This window comes from Prionailurus bengalensis, chromosome F2 (genome assembly GCF_016509475.1).
Source record: "Prionailurus bengalensis isolate Pbe53 chromosome F2, Fcat_Pben_1.1_paternal_pri, whole genome shotgun sequence".
In the NCBI taxonomy this organism is placed as follows: domain Eukaryota; kingdom Metazoa; phylum Chordata; class Mammalia; order Carnivora; family Felidae; genus Prionailurus; species Prionailurus bengalensis.
In genome coordinates, this window is record NC_057353.1 from 72,933,828 (window position 1) to 72,958,872 (window position 25,045).

The following is a 25,045-nucleotide window of genomic DNA, read 5'->3' on the forward strand; positions in this document are numbered from 1 at the left end:
ACATGCACACACATTCACGCACACACAGGGCTTCTGCCATTCTTAACGGCTAGGAAAGCATATTCTTCACACCTTTGTTTCCAGGAAAACACCTCTATTTTTCCGTCAAAAAGACTAGAGTGGAGATACTTCTGGAAAAGACAAAAGGCAGGGGAGATGACTTTGGTCACGCTCGTTCTTCTGACTGCCTCGACCCTCCCTCACTTGGGAATCCTGCCTAGTGTTCTAACCAGCAGCAGCTGACCGTGTCCTCTCCTGGTTTGGGCACCTGTCCTCAGCAGTCTGGGATCGCAGGACGACCTCCATCCCGTATTTAGACTCATCTGTGAATAAGGTTCAGGGTCGTTTTGAGAGCTGGTTTGCCATTTGTGCAAAGGTTGTAAATCTCAACCAGCAAAGGAACTACTGGAGCTCTTGGGATCTACAGACCCAGGATCCAGATGCCATCTGGCCATCAGAGTACCGGCCCCTCACTGTGCACTCTGGGGACCACGGTGGGACCCCAACTCTTTGAGGAAATGCCAAAAAAGGCACAAGGAGAGACCTTGACAAGGTGGGGACAATACCTCCAAGAGCGATCGATCTCTGATGACAAATATAGGGGGCAGTCATCAAGTCTGGGAACACCATTCAATAAATGGTTTATTTTCATTACACAACAACACGCGTAGTGTGATGTTATGAATGCTTCCAGACCTTATGACTTCTAGTAAGTTCTCCAGTTGGACCAAGTGCCTTTGGGTCTGAAGAAAAAGTTGCATCTTGTGTAAATGATGGTTAAGATTGTGAGCTTTTTGATAAAGTTATGGAAATGAGATTCTCTTCTACACACATTCAGAAATACCACCTGCCCGTCGTTCCTCAGTCTGGCAAAAGCAGACTGCAAGAGTGGAAGCTCTAGAAGTCTGAACCTACTGCAACTAAAGTTGCCTAATTCCAGTGTTCTTATTTATTCCCCCGCATCATGTTTTGTTGCTAACTGGAAGAATTAATTTTGGACCTCCAGTCACCTCTATTGTAATCAAGGAGTGTTTGAATATTAATAGACTCTGAGTTATGCAGTTTAAAAAATCCTACTGAACTGTCTTATTCTTAAAGAGTAAAAGTAGCCTTAATAAACTGATGAGAGAAAGCCCTCGAGTCATTTCAACGCATCCAAACCTGACATCTCACTGACCTCGTCCGGAACTCCAGAAAGGAGGCCTTACACTGGACAAAATGGTCAGGAGGAATGAGGTCTTTTCCAGAGAGATAAATGACCATGTTGTAAGTACGTTAAGCATTTTGATGATCGCTGTTCATTTCTTCTGCAAAACCCTCTCTGCAGCGTTTCTGCTGTTTACGCTCAAGATACAAACTCCCATGGAAAGTCTATGGATGAATAGATAGAGAAGATGTGGTATTGTATATACATGCACATGTACTTATACATATACGTAATGGAATATTACTCAGCCTTAAAAAGAGAAGGAAACCCTACCATTTGTATCAACAAGGATGAGTCTGGAGGGCATTACGCAACGTGAAATAAGCCAGACGGAGAAAGACAAATACTGTGTATGTGAAATCTAAAACAAAAAAGCCACATGTATAGAAACAGAGTAGAAAGGTGGTTGCCAGGGCTGGGGGCGGGGGGGGGGGGAAATGGGGTGATACTGGTCAAGGGGACAGACTTGTAGTTATAAGAGGAATAAGTTCTGAGGACTTAACGTACAGCATGGTGACGACAGTGAATGATGCTGTAGTGTATGCCTGAAATTTGCCAGAAGGGTAGATCTCAAGTGGGCTCACCAAAAACATGAGAAAAAGACCACTAAGTGAGGCAATGGATGCTCACTAACTTGACTTCGTAATTATTCCACGACGTACATGTACATTAAAGCAGCACGCTCTGCACTTTAGACCCACGCAATTTTTTTTTTGTCCGTGATTTCACCATAAAAAATAAAAGTAAATTAAAAAGAAAGTCTGTGGCACTTGCTGGGATGAGCACTGGGTGTTGTATGTAAGTGATGACTCACCGAGTTCTCTTGCAATCATTATGGCACTGTGTCAACGACACGGCGGTGTGAACTACGTTAACATATGTTACGTTCTGTTAACGAACTTGGACTTAAATGAAAAATTAAATTAAGTCTAATTAAATTAACTTAAATTTTTAACTTAAAAAAAGGAAGCCTTTTTGTGATGTGGGTGATCAAAAATCACAGCTTTTCAGAACTGGCAGAGACTTCAGAGCTGGTCTGGCCCAATCTCCTCAATTCACAGACAGCAAATCCACGTTATCACCCTGGGTGATGACACCCACGGGCGGGAGAAAGACACCCACGACACGTTGATCACTGTACTTCTAGGGATTAGCATGGTGGCACCCGACACGTGGCAGAGCTCCACAGATTCTTTGTTGACTGACCTACGGATTGGCCGGTAGAATAAACTTCACACACCTAACAAGTTGTAGGATGCACACAAAACATAGAGCCTTCGGGGTGTCCTGGGGCCTTCCTTGAAGCCAGCTAGAATATTACAATTCACCCTAGTTTTCAGGGCAAGACTCGCCAGTGTCCAAATTAATAGCCAAGAAGCACCTGCAGCCTTTTCCATCGACCAAAAGGGAACTTGGGGTTGGAACTTTTGGGCTCCTCTCTCCACAGGCCGTGGAGGAGACAACTTCTGAATTGCTGTCAAAGAGGGGGCGTGTCCTGTCACTCTCCACCTGTGTACTTGGACTTGGGGATGGTGATGGTTGGATTTGCATCATACACCCCATAGCAAAGCACCACGTCACCTTGACTGGCCCTGCTCATGGGTTGGTCCCAGAGGTGGGAGCCTAGGGGTCAGCCAGCATATCTGCCCACCGGGAATGTGATCTATGGCCAAGTCTTGAAATGACCAGTGTCACATCAATGAAGGAAAATCACATTTAGAGAAAGAGCTTCTGTCCTCTTCTTAATTAGAGGGCCACACAGCATTTCCTGATGTCAAGAGACCTCTTCCCTAAACCCGAATGAAGTCAGGGATCTATCAGCAGGTCGAAGGAGCCCAGGAACACCGTGTTGGGCATGGTCAGGCTCTAGAAAGGGAGGCTCCAACTGCATAGATCCCTCCTGCCCACTCTGGGTTTGGTTCCGGGAGCCAGCAGTTGGGCTGAGCCTTCAGAGGAGAATATGTGTGGGGTTCAGGAGTTGTTCTCCTGCTGTTCTTTAATCCAGATGGACAAGGCCAATGGTCACAAACATGGCTGCTAGACCACACAACCGAGGCGTTGAGTTCACAGGAAGAATATTCTGGCCTGTTAATGGCAGGATTCTTCTTCCCTTGTAAGATGAAGGCATAAGCCACAGAGAAGACTTCAGCCCACATACCTTCTTTACTGTCTCTGCTGTGGTTGGGAAAGGCTGTAATGCTTGGAGGCTCTGCAACCACATTTAGAAGCTCAAGGGGAGCTCTGGCAACACGGAGCATCTGTCCCAGAGCCACAGTCTAATTCCAAAATCCTTGACCTCAGTCCCTCCTGCCTTCTTGATTAAGCTTCTATTTACCAGATACACTGACCAAAGCCAAAAGCACCCATGAAACCAACCATGGCGGTGGCCCTACAATGATTTCCTGTCGGCCTCAGGCTAAAGTGCAACGCTTATCATGGCTGAGAAGGCCCTGTGGGCCCTGCCTGTTCTCAGTCTGCAGTCCATCTGTCCTGGCCCTCCCCTCCCTAGGCTTCACCAGCTGTCACTGCAGCATGTCCCGATTCCCCATATGTCCAGCTGTGCCCAAAACTCCTCCAGGGTCTAAAATCCGCTCACCTTTCAGAAAACAGCTTGGCTCTACTCTGGAAGGCCTTTTCCAGCACCCTGGCCCAAATGAGCTGCTTCTGCTCTGTTCCCCTTGACGCACCCTGGTTTGGATTCATCTCAGAACTTACTGTACCATCGTGAGTAACCTTCCTGAAGTCAAGCACCACACTCATCTCGGTCCTTGATGTATCCCCACAAGGACATTGGTAATGCAAATTTGCTGCACAAGTCATTGAAAGTGAGGTAGAAATAGAACATGATGAAGCTGGCAGGTTCAATGGTTCATGTGGGAGAATTAATGGCCATGCGGGTTTCATGACGTAAGTCAAAGGGCGTCACCACTCAACACACGCATGATCTACCACAAAGGATAGATGGGGTGGTTCATCTTTGTGCCCACTGAAGGCCTGGGAATTATGGAGGAGACCCCGGATTACCTGATGGTTTTGATCATGCTGAGGCCCATTTCAACGCAGCAGTGGGCGTGGTCCTGGCGGGGCTCTGGAAGCCCTGAAACACAGTAGTAACAGTCCCCCAGGATTTTAATGCGAAGGCAGTGATGCTCCTGGAAGGAACAGGGTGGAGAGGAGAGGACTGAGTCAGCAGACAGGCAAGTGCTCCTGAAAGTCTCCTGAAGGAGGGCAGTGGAGTCAAGCGGTCTTCACCCTGGGGGCAGAGCACCTACCTTTGAAATGAGCTTCTATTATCTTGCTAAAATATTGGGGAGGTACCCTAAATAAGGGTTTCAGGGGTTCAGCAGTGGAATGGAGTCATTCAAAAACACTGGATTTTGAGTCCAACAGATACAGGGCTATATCCCGGCTCTGTCACATACTAGCCTTCTGATGAACACTCATCATATGGGCAGGCCTGGCAAAGAATGGGCATGGTCAGTGTTCCTCTGTGAATCCTGCATCTCGATGTTTTCGTGCAGGATGAGTCTCTGAATGAACACGTTTCAACAATCTTTAGCTCAATAATAAGCACTTAAAAGTATAAATCATTCAGCGATGCCTATTCTTTCAACTCTAGCACCTTAAGAAGAAGGGCTGATTATGTCCTACATATCCTTTTATTCATGTACTAATTCACAGGCTCGCTCACTGGAAAAAATGTCTATAGGGCGTCATGGTAGGTCAAGCGTTGGCCCTGACACAAAGACGATGAATAACAACCCCTATGATGCAGCATAGACTAAACAGACATCACCCTTACAACAACCTTGTGAAGTAGGTACAATGCTTTTATTTCACAGGTGGTGAGGGTGACACCGTTGTTTGGTAGATTGACAAGTTGCCTCATCTATAAAATGGTAAACGAATGGGACTTCACCGTGTGACGGGGAGGATGGGTGATATGATGCAAGGCTTACTACAGGGTCCAGCAGAAAGGGGGCCTGTGTCTGTGATGAAGAGGTGGACTTCTGACCCAGGGTTCTCACATCATGGACAGATGACTTTCCCTTCTGTCTTCTCTAGATACACGGACGGGGCTGAATGACCTCTGACAATGCATCCCAGATCTGAAGTCGAAAAGATCTATGGGCTTTTTGGGTGAGAGGCTCTCCTTTGGAGACCGGGGTCCAAGGGCAGAGAAGGAGGGGCACAGACAGAAAGGGGCCCGTCGAGACACCAGCAGCCCAGTGGATACCTTGGTTATCAACCTATACAGCACCACGTTGGCTTCCTGACCTGATCACGGATTCAGCCATTGTGTTTGGGTTGCGAACGAAGGAAATCGCTCTCCCAGTAAAAACCCCCAATATCAGAGAGGGAAAAGAGGCTCAGAAATGGCTTTGGTGCTTCTCCGTCTGGATCAGACGGCCAGGGCTTTGCCAACCTTCCCAAGTGGGGCACAGCTGCGATCCTTAGAGCTCTGATGGCACCCACGGCCGTCCCAGTGTTATTTTTAGGAGCTCGTGGTTCCTGTCTTTGGCTGCTCTGATGCGGCTAATTTGGCAAGACAGTTTCTAGTGAGGTCTGATCAAGAAGGGAAGCTTACGACCTTCAGCTGTTTCTTCTAAGACCCCTAGTGGTATGTGTGGAACAGAACCAGAGAGCACTTGCTCTATGGGTCTTGGCATTTTCCAGATTTGTGGCATCCATGGGACAGTTCTAAGAAAAAGAGGACCTGGGGACTATTCTAGGGTTCAATTTTACATTTTGCCAAAGAATTATGAAAAATTCATCAACAAACAAAATAACAACCCAAGCACCATCCACGGTCCCCATGGCTTTATTAAAAAAAGGGCATTTTTAACACGAGAAAAGTAAAAATACATTCCTAAGAGACAGGAAAGTTTTTTGAACTAAATAAAATTACTATAAAAACTCACTACATTGCAGATAAATATAACATGGATGTATTTTATCTCATGGCCACAAATTTAACTTCCTGACATTTGTTGTCAAAGAGCACTTGAGAACCACTGATGGAAAAAATCCCTCATTTGTTTTTTCAACAATTTTTAAAAAATTCTTTAGAGAGAAAGAGGGAGATAGAGCATGAGCAGGACAGAGAGAGAGAGACAGAGAGAGAGAGAGAGACAGAGAGACAGAGAGAGAGAGTCTTAAGCAGGCTTCACGTTCAGCATGAAGCCCAACACGGGGTTCAATTCCCTGCCCCTGGGATCACAACCTGAACTGAAATCAAGAGTCAGATGCTTTAACAGACTAAGCCATCCAAGCACCCCTAAATCCCTTATTTGGATTTTGCTGAGAACACTGAGGCTGGGGGCTCAGGAAGTGATTTCAGCTAGCCACACTCTTTGAGGCAGAACCAGCTGTGGTGGTAGTCAGGAGCAATGGTAGTCAGGAGTTGGGATCGTTGGCAGTGGAGGGAGGAGGGAAAGGGTAGAGCAGGAAATACTTTGGTCTAAGAATCCAACATCCGCATTCTGGTCAAATTTACCAGCTGTCTGACGTCGGATAAATCACTGAAGACACTGATAGGTGAGTTTCAATTCCCCATACAGGAAACGCGTCACAATAACCCATCTTGTTCTTGATACATAACAAAGTAAGAATGGCCATCAGTTAGCAACAGTAGCAGTGACCACAAACACCTGGAAACAGGCATCCGAGCGTTCCACGCTCTTTCTTCCTTTGAGTCTTATCATAATAACTCTGAGCACGGGAGGGCAGGGAGGATTTACATCTGTTTTTAAATATGAAAATTTCAGTATGATAGGAAATATGTGAAAATTTTCCTGTGCCACAGATCAGCTGGCCGAAAGTAATGATATGGCAACATTTCGTTGTTTTTAACGGCTAAAGTAATATTCCTTTGTGTATATACAGACCGCATCTTCTTTACGTATTCATCAGTGGATGGACATTTGGGCTGTTTCCATAGTTGGGCTATTGTAAATAATGCTGCTATAAACACCAGGGCACATGTTTCCCTTTGAATGAGTATCTTTGCAGTTTTTGGATAAATGCCTAGCAGTACAATTGCTGGGTCACAGGGCAGTTCTATGTTTAATCTTTTGAGGAAGCTCCGTAATGTCTTCCCCAGTGGCTGCATCACTTTGTGTTCCTACTAACAGTGCGGGAGGGTTCCCCTTTCTCCACGTCCTCGCCAACACCTACTGCTTCTTGTGTTGTTGGTGCTAGCCATTCTGACAGGTGTGAGGAGTATCTCCTCGTGGTTTTGGTTTGTATTTCCCTGATGATGAGTGATGGTGAGCATCTCTCATGTGTCTGTTAGCCCTCTGGATGTCTTCTTTGGAGAAATGTCTATTTAATCTTCTGCTCATTTTTTAATTAGACGACTCGGCTCGAGGGTGTTGAGTTTGTGAAGTTCTTTGTATATTTTGGATACTTTGTCAGAGATGTCATTTGTAAATATTTTCTCCCGTTCTGTAGGTTGCCTTTTAGGTTTGTTCATTGTTTCCTTCGCTGTGCAGAAGCTTTTCATCTTGATGACCGATGAATGAATAAATAAGATGCAGTGTATATAAAAGGAGGCAGTATTTACTGAGCACATACTATGTGCCAGCCTACGCGTTAAACGCGTAACATTTATGCCGGTGAGTCTCCACGACCACGTTTTGAGCTGTGCCATTTCCCCAGTGGCTTAAGGAAGCGAAGGTCACGAAGCAAGTAAGAGGCAGAATGGGAATTCACACTCAGGTCGATCTGACTTTTGTACGCCATGCTGTCTCTACAAAACTGAAGAAAACATAGCGGTGTCCAGGGTGGTTGATCTCCTGACAAAACTGTGTTTTGGAAGGAAACCGTGTAAAATGCTCTATTACCCTTCTGGTGCAGACACACACAATGTGGTGACTATATTTGTGCCCAGGGTCCACTTTTCTTGTAAACAAAACGTGAGGCTTGCAGCCTCTTTGAAAAATTTGAGCCCCAAATAAATGGTGCGTGTGTGTGTGTGTGTGTGCGCGCGCGTGTGTGTGCATGAAATATAAATATATGTGTGCACGGAAAACAGGTCTTATCTGTGAAGTTCTGTCAATTTGCAAGCACATTTTTCTGATCAATTCCTGGGAGCTGTTACATGACCCGACAGTAATATCCACCTTCCCTGCCTTCCGCGCCTCGCGAATCGGTGCACGATAAAATGTACTGTTTTGATATGGGGCACAGTGATGATGGCACATAGAGCAGCTACATCACTCTCAAAGCCACTGCACCTCATGTCTCTCTGTGCAACTCGTCTGTTCCGTCCACCTCTAGCTCCCGGCCACCACGCGTCTCTTTCCTGTCCCTATAATTTTGCCTTTTCTACGAGGTCGTATAAACGCCTTTGTCCTGCCATCTGGGCTTTTGGGTCTAGCTTCTTTCACTTGGCATATTGCTTTGCAGGCTCACCGATACTCCTGCGTGTCTCAGGGGTTGACTCCTTTTTGTTGCTGAACTGTATTCTATTGTATGTGTCTTCCCACTTTTAAGACTCGGTCCAAGAGTCACCTTCTCCAGAAAGTCTTCTCTGATGCAATGGTTATGTGTGGAGCCTGCCTTCCCACGGCAGCCCAGACCCCCCTCGTCACAGCATACAGCACACTGTGCCTTGATCACCTACCGACGTGTCCCTGACCGGACTTCGTTCTAGGAAGGAGGAAGAGTGTTTTGGTCATTCCCATACTCCCGACAGACAGCGTGGTGCACGACACCTCGCAAGTATTCGGATGCAAGTACACGAATGGCCCTCGTTGGAGGGAGGCAGCCTTAACTTCAGACACGCCGATGCTCTACAAATGAACTTCCACGGGATGCATTTACCTTTGATTCAACAGCCCTGTGACATTGGCACTGATCTACACGCTTGATGAAGAAGGAAATTAAGGTATTCCGGGGTGAACCCAAAGCCCACTCTTAAAATAGAGGGTGCGGATGACAGTCTTCCCCAACTTGGGTGGCTTCGGGACTAGGAACCTGTGTTTTGATAGCAAATGTCTATCTTCCTTAGCCTGTTCTCTCAAGCCAGCTAGAAAATAAAGGTAGTGTCCTGTCGGCTAGAAAGAAAGCTGTTGGATCAGGTCAAACAAAATGGGGGTCCAGCAGGTTCCTGGCTCCCAATAACAGTCATTTCAGATGGCTGGAGTTGGCTTGGGAAGCTGCAGGCGGCTATCCTTGCATGAACCAAACTGAGGTGGCACTGGATGGCACCTGGCCACACGCAGCGGGGACATGATGGGGAGCAGAAAACACATAAAAAGAGCTTTGGCTTCATTGTCGCTTCATCAGCTATCTCTCAACTGGGAAAGTCGATCTGACGCACCTCCCATTCAAGATCTGTAAGTAATTAACCCTGGTTCCCAGGAGGTGGGAGGGCCAGGAGTCTGCTCAGGGGAAGAGGACTCGGAAGAGGAGGTCCCCGTGATGCAGCCTGAGTCCTTCTCTCCCTAATTCCGCACGCAGCCCCTCACTCCCACAGAGGACCAGGAGGGAATTAAATTCAACTCACGTGGGCCAGTCGATCAAATCTGGCAAAGAGCTCGTTGAGCATCCTGACCAGCTCCTGGGCAGACAAGGTTGTGGAGAGGTTGGTAAATCCTTTCACATCTGCGAAAAGAATACTAGACAACAGGGAAGGGATGGGGCAGGGAGAAAGCACGTTAGTATTTGAATCCGTCCTGGAAGATGTCAACCCCACCCAAATAAATCTACCGTGGTCTGAGATTCTAGCTTTCTCTGCCGGGGAGTCAGGAGGAACGTGTCGGTATTTCCCAAACATCTCAGCAGAGGGAGTCCACCCCGGGGGTTCAGCAAGGGCAAGGGGACAACGGCAAGCCCTTCTTCCTGGGCAGGGCTGCGGCGAACAGCCCAGGAGGGGATTTGTTACTAGGAACAGATCGATTTGTTGTGGAAAGTGAAACGAAGCTTTCTGGAGTACCTCTCTGTTTTCCCAACCAACAACACGGCAGCTGCCATGAGCACAGAGTGAAACGGACACCCGGGACAAAAGAACTAAAGGTCCCATCATCTCCAGCAAACCGAACATCGCAGGCAAGGAGAGGCAGGCAGTTTTCAAAAATTCTGAGAATGGGTGGCCAGAGCCGGGAGACCTCAGGCGGAAGAATTAATTACCTAAAAACTCTCACATTTACTAAGGATTTAAGTGAGACGAGGTCTTCTCTCTGCGTGTGGTTTGGCATAAGGGGCGAGGAAAGGGAGGGAAGGGGGTAGTCCTTGAAAGCCTTCTGAAAGCAAGCCACTGTGGGAGCACTGCCTTGGTTCATCCATCCAGGCGCCCTGCAGGGACGGCATTATTCCCTCCATTAGGGTGACAAGCAAACCGGGGCTCAGAGAGGCAAGGAGACTGGCCTCACAGTCCGCCCGGTAGCGCGGGGCTGAGTGGGGACTGTCCACCTGCACTGTAGGGCCCTGTCCTCCCTCAGCGACTCATGCAAAAGCAGAGGCACCTCTACGTGGAGAAAGAGGAAGCCTTGTGCACCGCTGGTGGGAATGCAAACCGGTGCAGCCGCTGCGGAAAACAGTACAGGGTCCTCAAAAAATTACAAAGCGTACGATCCAGGGATTCCACTGCTGTGTACCTTCCAGAATAAGAAAACGCTAATTTGAAAAAATATACGGCCCGTTCTGCTATTGCAGCATTCTTGACAATAGGCCAACTATGGAAGCAGCCCAAGTGTCCATCGATAAATGGTTGGATACAGAAGATGTGGCATAGAAAGGCAACGGAATATTATTCAGACTTTAAAAATAACGAAATCTCGGGGCGCCTGGGTGGCTCAGTCGGTTAAGCGTCCAATCGCGGCTCAGGTCACGATCTCACGGTTTGTGGGTTCGAGCCCCGCCTCGGGCTCCGTGCCGACGGCGCGGAGCCTGGAGCCTGTTTCAGATTCTGTGTCTCCCTCTTGCTCTCTGCCCCTCCCCTGCTCATGCTCTGTCTCTGTCTCTCTGTCTCTCTCTCAAAAATAATTAACATCAAAGATTCAAAAAAAAATAATGAAATCTTGCCATTTGCAACAACATGAATAGACTAGAGAGTATTATGCTAAGTGACGTTAAGTCAGTCAGGGAAAGACAAACACCGTATGATTTTACTGCTACGGGGAGTATAAGAAAACAAAAAATGGGCAAAGGGAAGAGAGAGAGGGAGAGAGACAGAGAGAGAGAGAGAGACACACACACAGAAACCAAAGAACAGACTCTTAATCATAGAAAACGAACTGCCAGTTACCGGAGGGGAGGTGGGTGGGGGATGGGTGAGATAGGGGTTGGGGGTTAAGGGCACACTTATCATGATGGGCACTGAATAGTGTAGAGTTGCTGAATCACTGTGTTGCACACCTGAACTTACACAACACGGTCTGTTAACTATACTGGCGTTAAAATTAAAAAAAAAGAAAAAGAACTTGGGGCACCTGGATGGTTCAGTTGGTCGAGCATCTGATTGCAGCTCAGGTCGTGATCTTGAAGTTCAAGATCGTGAGTTCAAGTCCTGCACCAGGCTTGCCTCTGCCAGCACGCAGCCTGCCTCAGATCCTCTGTCTCCCTCTTTCTCTGCCCTCCCCCTCTCAAACTCTCTATCAAAAATAAATAAACATTACAAAAAAGAAAAAGAACGTAACAAAAGGGCAGAGGCACCTCTCAGATTTTATCATCTTTCAAGCTAGAATAGCATCTTAGCGGCCTGTCAAACTTTTGGGGGCGTTTCTTAAGTGGCCTAAAATAAGGGGCATCTTGCAATCACTGTAACTTAGTTTTAATGCAATAGGTTAATTAGCCAGAAAACATTGTGGAATGTTTGCTGACTTACATTGGTTACCTCCGGGATTCAGTGGTTCTTAAATCTTTCTCCATTACAAACCCTTTTAAGAATCTGATATAGGCTCTGGGGGCGCCTGGGTGGCTCAGTCGGTTGCACGTCCGACTTCAGCTCAGGTCGTGATCTGGTGGTTCATGAGTTCGAGCCCCGCGTCACGCTCTGTGCTGACAGCTCAGAGCCTGGAGCCCGCTTCGGATTCTGGGTCTCCCTCTCTCTCTGCCCCTCCCCTGCTCGTGCTCTGTCTCTCTCAGTCTCTCAGAAATAAATAAATGTTTAAAAAAAAAAAAAAAAAAGAATCTGATACAGGCTCTGAACTCCCTCTTCTAAAAGTGCCCAAGTATTCACAATTTTGCACTTTATTTCGAGGACACCTTCCCTGAGTGCATTCATGGACTCATTTGGAATCGTCAGGCCCCAGTTCTAAAAAAAACGACTGGCTGAATTAATTATTCACTGCCTTAATTATTTTAGCAACGATTGTTACATTTCCCATGTGTCTGGCTACCCACGGTGCTAGGAAGTCGGACTGAGTGATAATAAAGATGCCATGTGTGTCCTCAAGATGCTCAGAGTCTAGGGACCCCGGGGGACGCCTGAGCCGGTGGCTACTACTGAACTCTAAGTAGACTGTTTTTTCCTATACTCACCTACTTAGGACACAGCTCATTTTGTAAATTAGGCACAGGAAGATATTAACAACCATAGTAATAGCACAGAACAATGACAGCAATATACCGTAACAAGTTACGTGAATGCGATCGCCCTCTTTCTCTCTCAGCACATCTTAGTGTCCTGTACCCCCTCCTCTTGTGAGGAGAGACGATAAAATGCCTACGTCACGTGATGAAGCAAGAGCAGTGATGCAGGTACAATGTCAGGACCGTTGACCTGCTGACATTAAGTCAGCGGAGGAGCATCTACTTCCGGGCTCAGTTCACCGTGGCAGGCGGAAACCGCAGGTAAGGGAGGGGACCTCTGTACTCTGACGGAAGGGCGCTCTGGGGGGTGACCAGTCACAGGGGAATCGGCAGTCTCCCAAGGCATCAGAGTCTCGGCCAAGTTTTGCAGGCCCATGGGACTTGCCGGAGGGTCAGGCATGCAGAAGGGTGGACGGTCTGAGCAGAGGAATCAGCGCACGCTGGGGTCGGCTTGAAGTGTGGCAAATGGACAGCAGCTCGGCAAGAATTCAGGGGCAGCTCGTCAGCCAGTGGCACTGGGCAACAAGGTCGGGCAAAGGAGAGGGGGAGAGACCGCGTCCGAGTGAGAGATGGCGGGCAGGGGAAGGCTGGCAACGGGCTGGTAAGCCAAGTTGAAGAGCACGGACTTTGTCCTGAAAGTGACGGAAAGCTAGTGAAGGGTTTTGAACCTGGGGACAACGCCTTGAGATCTGTAATGTATAAAGCCTGCTCCGGAGCAATCACTGCACAGCCGCTGTCCTGTATAGCGATCTGGTGGCACAGCATCGGCCAAGTGCACAGGACTGGAGTCTAGACAGATCAGAGTTCAGAGCCCAGCTCACCAGTTACGAATACCATGACCTTGGGTTATTACGTCCCAAGCTTCTCTAAGCCTCTGATTTGTGAACTGGAGGTAAGTGGGTGGCAATTGCTCAGCACAGTGCCGGGTATACAGTAAGTGCTCCGTAAGCGCGTTAGCTCTTTTTAGTATTTTACAAAAATGGACTGTGATTGCGTGATTGCTTTTGAGAGACAGTGAGGGAAGAGAGGTAACAGAGGAGAAAGCGGGATCATTAATTAGATCATTTGTTACTTGTAGCTAAAGGAATTCCTAATTGTTGACATAAATACCACGAGAGCACCAGCGACTTGCAGAGTACCTACTGTGGATTTTAAATACTGTCCCAAGTTCCACAGGTGTTCCTCACGAAGATCGATGAGGTAGGATTTATTTTGACCATTTCCATTTGATAGATAAGGACACCGAGACCTGAGTAACCTGCCCAGACATGGAAAGCCAGGATTTGAACCAGGCAGCCTGGCTCTGAAATCTATACATTTTTGTGTGTGTGTGTGAAGTTTATTTATTTATTTTGAGACAGAAAGGGAGAGAGAGAGGAGGGAAGGGGCAAAGAGACAGGGAGAGAGATAGAGCCTGGTGTGGGGCCTGAACCCACGAACCACGAGATCGTGACCTGAGCCGAAGTCGGATGCTTCACCGACTGAGCCACCAAGGGGCCCCTGGAATCTATGCTCTTTATCACTGTAGTATGCCACCTTCAAAGTAAGGACAGTCACTGCCATGGCAGGTGGAAACAGAAGGTACCATAGACCATCTGGTCCAACCCACTCAACAGAGTCATTCGCCCAAAACTATTAATATCTGTCTATGTCAAGAATGATCCATTCAATCATTCATTCATTCATCCATCCCGTCATTCATCCAACAGCGAATAACCGAATGCCTACTTGTGCCAGGCAGTGGAATGATGGTGGTGAGCAGAAAGAACCATCACAACCCTTACAGAGCATGCAGCCTACTGACGGAAGAAATGGATTTGCAGAGCTCAAAGGGCAAAACGGTTTCAGATGTGCTCAGCGATCCATTACCATCCAATTGCTGGTGGTTTTCTGAACACACTGTGCTTTATGCAACTGGGTCTGGACATGATGTACCTGCTCCCTGACATAGCTTCCCTCCCTGCTGCTGCCTATTAAACTCCTACGTGTCCTTCAAGAACCCACTCGTATGTTTAGATCCTGCTTTTTAAAAATTTTCTTTATTTATTTTGAGAGAGAGAGAGAGAGAATCCCAACCAGGCTCCCTGCTCAGGGTGGAGCCCGACACGGGGCTCGAACTCATGAACCATGAGATCACGACCTGAGCAGAAATCAAGAGGGACGCCTGTGTGGCTCAGTCGGCCGAGCGTCCGACTTCGGCTCAGTCATGATTCCGCGGTTCGTGAGTTTGAGCCCCGCGTCGGGTTCTGGGCTGACAGCTTGGAGCCTGGAGCCTGCTTCCGATTCTGTGTCTCCCTCTCTCTCTGCCCATTCCCTGCTCATGCTCTGTCTCTCTCTGTCTCTCAAAAAAAAAAAAAATGAATAAAGTTAAAAAAAATTTAAAAAAAGAAATCAAGAGGTTGATGCTTAACCGACTGAGCCACCCAGACGCCCTGTAGATCTTGTTCTATAGATCTTGCTTTTACAGAAAATTCTTTAAGCACAGCCAGTCATTGTTTTTCCACCTCCCTCCCAGCCTGTGGTCCCCTCTGTCATGGTGCTTAACACTTGATAACACAGTCACTTAGGACGGAGTGTGCTCCATCTACTAACTAAAAAAACAGGAAGAAAGTCACTTCTGTGTCCCAACTGCCTAGCACACAGTAGCCTCAAGACATGCTTCCTGAATTGAATCAAAACAGAAATCTTTAGGGGCGCCTGGGTGGCGCAGTCGGTTAAGCGTCCGACTTCAGCCAGGTCACGATCTCGCGGTCCGTGAGTTCGAGCCCTGCGTCGGGCTCTGGGCTGATGGCTCAGAGCCTGGAGCCTGTTTCCGATTCTGTGTCTCCCTCTCTCTCTGCCCCTCCCCCGTTCATGCTCTGTCTCTCTCTGTCCCAAAAATAAATAAACGTTGAAAAAAAAAATTAAAAAAAAAAAAACAACAGAAATCTTTAGAATTAAATCTTTTTTTTTTCTCTCAGAGTGTGGTCATGGCCACCACTGACATCTCCTGGGAATCTGGTTAGAAATTCAGAATTTCAGGTCCCACCCCCCGACCCACTGGATCGGACTCTGCTTTAAAAGGAGCCCCTAGTGATTCGTGTGCACACGCAGGATGGGGAAGCACCTGTTTAAGTCATGCTTGTGCAGTGACAGTTTGTTGTGTAGAAGACGAGAAGCAGAAACCAGGACCCTGATCTTCCCTGCATTTGCTCATTCTGCTATCCCCAAGTGGTGAGCTCAAGGTCAGGTCCATTTTATTTTTTTTAATGTTTTTATTTATTTTTGTGACAGAGAGAGACAGAGCATGAGCAGGGGAGGGGCAGAGAGAGGGGGAGAGACAGAATCTCAAACAGGCTCCAGGCTCTGAGCTGTCTGCACAGAGCCCAACACGGGGCTCGAATTCATGAACCGTGAGATCACGACCTGAGCCGAAGTCGTTCGCTTAACCGACTGAGCCACTCAGGCGCCCCGGAATATATTCATTTTAGAATGTACTGAAGAGGCCATGTTAATTTTCAAATCTAATTTGCTTATATACGTTGTTTATTGGGCTAAAAGGAAGCGATGTTACCTAATAGTCACTGAAATAGAGACCTCAAGAAAGCGTTAGCAAAGTTCAAAAGAATCACTAGGAACGTGGGCTCTATGTAGACTCTTCTTCCTAACTGTGTGTCCTTGGGAAGCTTATTTAACCTCTCTGAGCTTCCATTTTCTTGATAATAAAGAAGAGATCACTGAAGCAATGATCTACCTACAAGTAGTAACTTTCGTTTATTTTTTAAAGTTTATTTATATATTTCGAGAGAGACAGCACTAGCAGGGGAGGGGCAGAGGGAGAGGGAGAGAGAGAATCCTAAGCAGGCTCTCCTCGCTGTCAGCATGGAGCCCGACATGGGGCTCGATCCCACGAACTGTGAGATCATGACCAGACCTGAAATCAAGAATAGGATGCTTCATCGACTGAGCCACCCAGGCAACCCCAGGTAACTTAAAAAAAAATATGTATTTATTTTTGAGAAAGAGGCAGTAGGGGAGCTGCGGAGAGAGAGTGGGGGACAGAGGATCTGAAGTAGGCTCTGTGCTGACAGCAGAGAGCCCGACTCGGGGCTCGAACTCAGGAGCTGTGAGATCACCACCTGAGCTGAAGTTGGATGCCGAACCGACTGAGCCACACCTATGCGCCTCCCCCCCCCCCTGCCACCCCCTCCAGTTAACTTTTAAATCACAGCATCGTCTTCAATAAGTGGAGGGTATGCACCTCCTGGAGGAGATTCTGGAGAATCAGAGAGTATTTAATAGACTGCCACGCAGACAGGTCCTAAAAGCCAACAGGTCTCTGGACGCATTCAATTGCATTTTGCTTGTGCGTGAAACTCTGGTCTACGTGGTGCATGTCGTGGCTGCACACGTGGATAGGGCTGGCTGGAAATAACAGCCAACCCAGAAATTGGGGAGGCTGAGTAAGCCTGTAAAATTGAGGGTCTTCCGATCCCTGATGAAGGTTCACTGAACTGTAACACGGGGAAAGGCAAAGACAAATTTGTCTCCTGAGTAGATCCAAACAAGTCGGACGCTTAACCGACTTCACATGGCAAATATGCCAGTGCGCACGGGGTGGGGCTGGGCAAGAGGAAGGTGAAGGGAGCTTTGGGAGAGAAGCTAACTGTCCACCACATCCACGTTCCCCTATCGCTAGGAAAGGCCGCCGAGCCCCAGCCTGTGTTCTCCTCTTGTGTCTGCGTGGGGCCACGCGATCAGTCTCATCAATAGAATCTACCCTTCTCCCTCCGAGAGCTGAGTACCGAAAACGCGGAGGCCCAGGGGAGGGCCTTTGTCCCCGAGTCACCCACTGACCAGGAGTGTGAGCAGTGAGCACACAGTATTACCCTAACTAACGTAAGTGTCTTAAATATACGGGAGAAAATAAGAGAAATAAAAGGAATTGGGCACCAAGTGGCTGGGTGTAGCTCCAGAGGGACGCTGCTGGAATCTCAGATGCACAGGGCTGAAATCAACAGGAGAATCCAAAGGTTCTGTCCATTTCAAACAGTTCAGTTTTTGGAAACTGAGGTGCCCAAAGATGAAATGATGCACCCAAAGTCTAGCAGGGGATGTGGCTCAGAGAATGCATTCTGGAATGAGAAGCCTAGTCCCCTGGCTCTCAGTCCCCTGAGCACGGTAAGGGCACCTCTTACCATAACCTATACCGACCTATTCGCGTCTACATACGCGACAGGAGACAAAGGATTGTATGGAACACGATCAAGGATTAGACGTTTACAGCAGACCGTTTTCAGGGAAGGGTCACCAAACAACCACAGCAGTAAAAGCAACAGAGAAGAAAGAATGAGCAGAGGTGGGTTGCCCTGAAGAGCCAGACGGGATTGGAAATAATTTAGAAAATGCTCCCCACACCGCAGCAGGTGCTCTGGGTGCTGGGGAACAGGGGAGAGCAGGCTGTACTTTTCTCATCTCTGATCTTATCTTAGTCTCCAGCAGCCCTGCAGCCGGCCGGAGGGGTCCCTCCTTCTCTCCCAGAGTTCACCTTCCCAATTCCAGGGGGAGGCTCTGGGCATTCCCCACCCCCGACCTCCGTGAGGGCAGGAGAGCCCCCAGTGTGCCAGCAGGCGTCCGCAGACTCTTCTGTTAGAAGCAGCTCCTTTGCCTGGGGCTGAGGCTACTGAGAAGCACAGGGAAGCAAACCCAATTCTAATTTGGTGCCGTGTATACTTTTGCAAGAGGGTCTCCAGTGCCAGAAGTCCGTTTAATGATTTAAAATAAATGGGTTAGGGGAGCCTGGGTGGCTCAGTCGGTTAAGCATCTGACTTCGGCGCAGGTCATGACCTCGGGTCCATGAGTTCGAGCCCCGCATCAGGCTCTGCACTGACAGCTCAGAGCCTGGAGCCTGCTTCAGATTCTGTGTCTCCTTCTCTCTGCCCCTCCCCTGCTCATGTTCTGTCTCACTCTCTCTCTCTCTCAAAAATAAATAAAGATTAAACAAAATTAAAAAAAATAAATAGGTGGAGTGGGGAGGGCAGAAGTCACGTTAGCTGTTCCCGACTAAGGGAAGCACTGAAAACTGATCGATGCAGAAAAGAACACCAAGCACATCGTTTATTGAGCTTATGGCTCCTGAATAAGTTGGTGTGGCTGTGCAGGCTTGTTTATTTTTCTCCTTTTTTTCTTTACTGAAAGTAATTGTCTCCTTCCCCCGCCCCCTGCCTTCTTCATGGTGACAGGCACTTGCATAATATTCTTTTCCTATTTTTAGATGTCTATGTATCATATAACATATATTATCATATTCTATGACATATATATCATATCATATATCATATCATGTACATAATGATAACCAATTATCAGTATCAAATAATATAATAATCACATACATATGATACATGTTACATATTATATACAGATACAGATATAGATAGACAGATCTCACTCTTCAGCCTTCACTTGTACGAATCCTTTGGCTGGGGATTCCTTTCTTTGATATTTTTCACTAAGCTGGCTCAATTTCAAATAAGGTAAATAAGAATCATGTCTTTTAGGAAGGTTTCTCTTATCACCCCCATCCCCTTCCCCTCCCCCTAGCTCTTCCTCTTTATATGATCCATTAACAGCCTTTTTACTTACTTTAAAAATAGAATCCTACACTGTATTATAATTACAGGCACCTCCCTGAACCTGTTGTCCACAACTGGCATCGATGAGTTCTCATTATCGACGGGACCAATCTGTACATCTGGGGAGTATCTTTTATGGGAGCTGCTATTTGACAAAAGGCTGCTTTGCAGACCCAGGCACCTACACCAGTGGAACTCTAGTCTTGGGCAAAATCCTGAGAATGACCTCTACTGAGACGCCCGCTGTGTTGGAATCATGATTGCTGTTGGACTTCCTTTCAAAAAATTTTTTAATCTTTATTTTTGAGAGAGAGAGAGAGAGAGAGAGAGAGAGGGAGTAGGGGAGGGGCAGAGAGAGAGGGAGACACAGAACCTGAAGCAGGCTCCAGGCTCTGAGCTGTCAGCACAGAGCCAAACCTGGGGCTTGAACTCACGCACCTGAGATCATGACCTGAGCCGATGTCGGACGCTTAACCGACTGAGCCACCCAGGCACCCCTGTTGGACTTCTTTTCAAATGCGTGTCCCAGCATGCCAGGTGAATGCCCGGAGATGCTGGTTAGAAGGAAAAGCTGTTCCTCCCTCAGACCAAGGTCAGGACGAAAGGAGCTAAGAGGGTACATTGGTCACTCTTAGAGCTGTTTAATGTATAGAATTTCCCCCTATGTTTGGGTATGTTTGCCCTCTGATATTTAGTGGGAGGGAGGTATAATTCTATTGTACAAGACGCCCATGTCAGGTATCTGCTTTCCAGGCACTTCTGGTGAGTGTCTGGGTTAAGCCAATCAGACACATCTGCCCCAGGCTCTAACTTGCAATGCAAAGAGGCAGGGGGAACGGGGAGTGGGGGCAGGGCAAAGGCCACCACATCCAGATCCTGGGGGCTGCCAGAGGATTCCAAGAGGTGGCAGCTGTGTTGGGGAGGGTGAGGGAGTTGGTAGCACAAGCAGTGCATTCTTCAGAGACAGTGGAAGCAGCGTCCTCACTGGCCCAGTGCTCTGCTGTGATTCTGGCTCTGCTCTGGCTTCGCTCTGCCTCATTTGCTGAGCCTGCCTCTCCATCCTTCCCCAATTATTCTATGAGCTACTAGGCAGCCTTTTAACAGACTTGGATCTGTTGTTTTTGCTTATAATTAGGACATATGTCTAAAACCATCTACAGATGCCTAATGCTCTACTGTATGCTTACCTCTATTCTATGCCTTGTATATAACTTCACTCACGTTATGTACATAAACCCCTGCAAGGTGGCTATTAAAATGCCCATTTTATAGAGAACGGTCCTGAGATTCAAGTATGTAAATTGCCCAAAGTTTTACACAAGGAAGAAGTAGAACTGGATGGATGGATGGATGGATGGATGAAGGGATGGATGGGGGAAGGATGGGTGGGTGCAAGGGTGGATAGATGGATGGGTGGGCAAGTGCATGGATGGATGGATGGATGGATGGATGGATGGATAGATGGGTAGGTGAGTGGATGGGTGGATGGATGGATAGTTGGGTAAGTGGATGGATGGATGGACGGATGGATGGATGGATGGATGGGTGAATGGATGAGTGGATGGGTGGATGGTTGGGTAAGTAGGTGGGTGGATGGATAGATGGACGGATGGACGAAGGGATGGATGGGTGGAAGGGTGGGTGGGTGCAAGGGTGGGTAGATGGATGGGTGGGCAAGTGGATGGACGGATGGGTGGATGGATGGATGAAAGGATGGATGGGAGGAAGGGTGGGTGGTTGCAAGGGTGGGTAGATGGATGGGTGGGCAAGTGGATGGATGATGGATGGATGTATAGGTGAACGGATGGGTGGATGGATGGATAGTTGGGTAAGTGGATGGATGGATGGATGGATGGATGGATAGGTGAATGGATGGGTGGATGGATGGATACTGGGTAAGTGAGTGGATGGATGGATGGATGGATGGATGAATGGATAGTTGAATGGATGGGTAGATGGATGGATGGATGGATGGATGGATGGATAGGTGAATGGATGGGTGGATGGATGGATGGTTGGCCACAAATATGTTTGCAAAAAAAAAAACAACTGAGCTGTAATCCATTTTACATTGTTTTAAAAAAAGTTATATGAAGGAGACCAATGTGATCACCCCTGAAGTCTCTAGGTTGCATTTGGAATTAGTTTTTCAATCATAATGTAAAAGGCTTTTGCTTTTCCACTCGAAATGTAAAGGCAGGCAAGCCGACATAATTCTATTTCTCTGACATTCTTCTCGAGCCTCAATTTGGAAATGAACTCTATGATGAATAATCACTGGTTAATGAATTCATCAGCAAAATGAAGAAAGGCACTGGCATTCAGCCAGACAGAAGTCATGGCAGTCTGACGAGAGCAGCCAGTCACACACAGATCAAGTGCAGAGCAGGGGTCAGGGCGCTGTCTTTCTCACCTGACATTCTCATAGCGGTGGATGTAGATCCGATGGAATTGGTGCTGCAGGTGCTCGTCTTCAACATTGGTCATGTCATTGATCATTTCCAGGACGACAAACCGGGGAAGCACAGACAGCACGAGTCGCTCCTGGAACACAACAAAGCAAAGGAGACGGATAGTCTCGTTAGGCCGCCCAGCAAGTCTGAGATGGGTGCGTGCACCACGTAGAAGTCGTGGGGCTCTTGGCTGACCTTCTGGAGGAATTGCTAACTTCACACCATCCTTGAACATGACAAGTATCTACTGAGTACGTGTTATTTGCTAGGCACTGTGCAGGATGTTGGGTAGACAGTGGTGATCCAAAGGAGTGTGGAGCTTATAGGTGTCCGATCATTGAACATCACCCACTCAAATGCACCCATACACATTCACAAAATGCGGCGAGTGCCATGCGAGAACAGGTCATGGCCACCGAGCGTGGCGGCTGATGACACGATTCAAATCAGGTTAGGAAGGACCTTTTGGAGGACCTGATACTTAAGCTGAAATCTGAAAGATTGGAATGAGCCAGCCCTGTGTAGTGCAAGAAGAAGAAAGGTCCAGGGAGAGGAAACAGCAGGTGTAAATATTAAAAAAAAAAAAAAAAAAAAGCAATGGTGTGGCTGGAGGGTGGTGACAGAGGGGTGGGGTGACAGATGATGGGATTGCAGGGGTAGCCACGTCTCCCATGCTTGTGTAAGACGTCGTGGCACTTAATTCCATCTACAACTGGAGGCCACTGTGGATTTACATTTTAAAAGATCACCCTGGCTGTGGTTCGGAAAACGAAATGTGACGAGGGTGCCCAGGGTAGAGGCAGAGAGACCAGTTGGGGAAGCTGCTCAGTGGTCCAGGTGAGAGGTGACGCTGAGACCAGACCTAGATGCCTGGCAGCTGCGATGGGAGGAGCAAAAGAGGGTGTGACCACAGGGAGGGCCAGGCTCCGAGTCTCCCTGATGGGGACAACGTGCTACGATTAATGAAATGGGGGACAAAACCAGGGTTAGGAGGTACTACCTCTTCCTCAAGAGGAGAGAAACGAGACACACACGGCCCGAAAGCAGGGACCTAACACTTGACAGAAGAATGTTCTTCTGTTGCAATCAACATGGTAGATAACAAAAAAACAACAACTGATTCACCGGCCACAAGAACGAAATCCTAAAAAGACGTGTGCTGTGGGGACCAGGCAGGGATCTGGCTTCTTTGCTCTACAGTTTGCTGCGATGTGGAGCTGAGCTTAAGACAGGTGAATGCCCAACACCGAAGTTTCTCGTATCTTTGTAGTTATTTATGGCTCTTAAGGATTTTCACCATCCATTTGCAAAACGCCGACACTAAGCAGGGACAAATTATCACTGGCCTTGCATGGACGGAGTCCAGGAGAGATTAAATTACTCGCATGGCCTGCACAGTGACCAAGTGGCAGTGGAGGTGGGCAGGTGGCAGATGACCTGGCGACGTGGGGCAGACTGCTCTATAAGCCACAGATGAGGTCCTGGTAGCCTTTCTAGAGCTGTAAAGGCAAGAGAGGAGAGGCTGGGCTCCTACTCAGTGGGTCCTCAAGACTCCGAGCGAGGCAGAGGGCAGGGGATGAGAACTTCACCTCCAGACTAACCATTCGGTATTTAGTCTCAGGAATAAGGCATGGGCTCATCCCTAGTACAGGGGCTCGCCAGCCCAGTGTTTTAAACCCTCCAGGGGCGCGTGGGTGGCTCAGTCGGTTAAGCGTCTGACTTCAGCTCGGGTCACGATCTCCCTGTCCGTGAGTTCGAGCCCCGCGTCGGGCTCTGGGCTGATGGCTCAGAGCCTGGAGCCTGCTTCCGATTCTGTGTCTCCCTCTCTCTCTGCCCCTCCCCCGTTCATGCTCTCTCTCTGTCTCAAAAATAAATAAAACGTTAAACCCTCCAGTTATTCTGATGGGCCACGCAGTCCTCTGATCATAATGGACCTGTCCCTGGGATGCCTTCCTTCACTGGTCTGCGGAAGTGACACCACTTCCATGAAGCTCCCCCTGAATCCTCCTATGCCACGTAGACCTGCCTACTTCTGCCCTGACTGCAACCTGCACCGGTCTCTGACTTTACTGCAGCAGCGGCTTTCCTGGGTGACCTCCACTTACCAATTCTCTGGATTACCTGACTCAGTGGGTCCACTTTTTCCAGTCCCCCCTTGACACCTGTCAGCTGAGCACTGCGGGGCTGAAGCTCCCCCAGCTCATAAGGAGCTCTCTAGACGCCCGTAGCTTCTATTCCTTATGTAGCCCCACGCTGGCCAGGAGGTACTGGGCTTGTTCCCAAACATGATTATGTCACTTCATCTGTTGGTACACTCATTCTATTTAATTAGATACTAAGTTAGAATTTTAAAACAAGTAGGAACAAGTGATGCTCTTTGTATGCAAATGCAATCGAATGCTTTGGAAAGACCCGGTAATGCTGGGTAGCTAAGACACTGTCACCAAATCAGATGTGGGCAAGATGGCCATGAATATTTGTGGGAAAAGTAATAAAAATTCAAAAGTCACTCTGATCATGTTGCAAGTCCTTTTCAATCCTTGCTTCATTTTAAGGAATTAGAGGCCTTGGCTGATGCCCAATTAGCTACGGTCTCAATAAGAAACAACAGATCTGGGGCGCCTGGGTGGCGCAGTCGGTTGAGCGTCCGACTTCAGCCAGGTCACGATCTTGCGGTCCGTGAGTTCGAGCCCCGCGTCGGGCTCTGGGCTGATGGCTCAGAGCCTGGAGCCAGCTTCCGATTCTGTGTCTCCCTCTCTCTCTGCCCCTCCCCCGTTCATGCTCTGTCTCTCTCTGTCCCCAAAATAAATAAACATTGAAAAAAAAATTAAAAAAAAAAAAAAAAAAGAAACAACAGATCTAAGCTAAAAATAAATGCGTGGGCTTTATATCAAAAGACTGGACAATGGATTTGTTATTTTCTGTTTAAGTTATAAGCCAAATGTTTAAGTACAATGTTTCAGAATTCCCCATTTTAACCCACTTTTCCAATTAATCAAGCAACTTCTCATCCTGATGGCTTCAACTGAAGCGATCTTGCAATTCTTGTTTAGATGTCTGTCCGTGAAGCCTTTGAGAGTCGAGGTGGTGTTATGTCCACCTCCAGAACCCAACACAGGCTTGGTAAGGAAAGAGTGGCCATATTATCCAGATTCCTCTGTTGACGGATAGATACCCTAGCCTGCTTCAGAAAACTCAGGCTTTATCCCAAGTATACTGGGATGTCTCACGGA

At 47.8% G+C, this 25,045-nt stretch overlaps 1 protein-coding gene across 3 annotated transcripts in view; it reads right to left on the reverse strand.

Annotated features, from left to right (window-relative positions):
- The window catches only part of ADCY8 (adenylate cyclase 8), a 220,960-nt gene that overhangs the window by 115,260 nt on the left and 80,655 nt on the right, over positions 1–25,045 (reverse strand). For all 3 annotated transcript variants that reach the window (XM_043601776.1, XM_043601775.1, XM_043601774.1), the window contains exons 3-5: positions 21,773–21,903; positions 9,720–9,831; positions 4,232–4,359 (exon numbers count right to left, since the gene is read on the reverse strand). In XM_043601776.1, the coding sequence (XP_043457711.1) occupies positions 4,232–4,359; positions 9,720–9,831; positions 21,773–21,903 (371 nt within the window). The remainder of the gene's footprint in view (positions 1–4,231; positions 4,360–9,719; positions 9,832–21,772; positions 21,904–25,045) is intronic.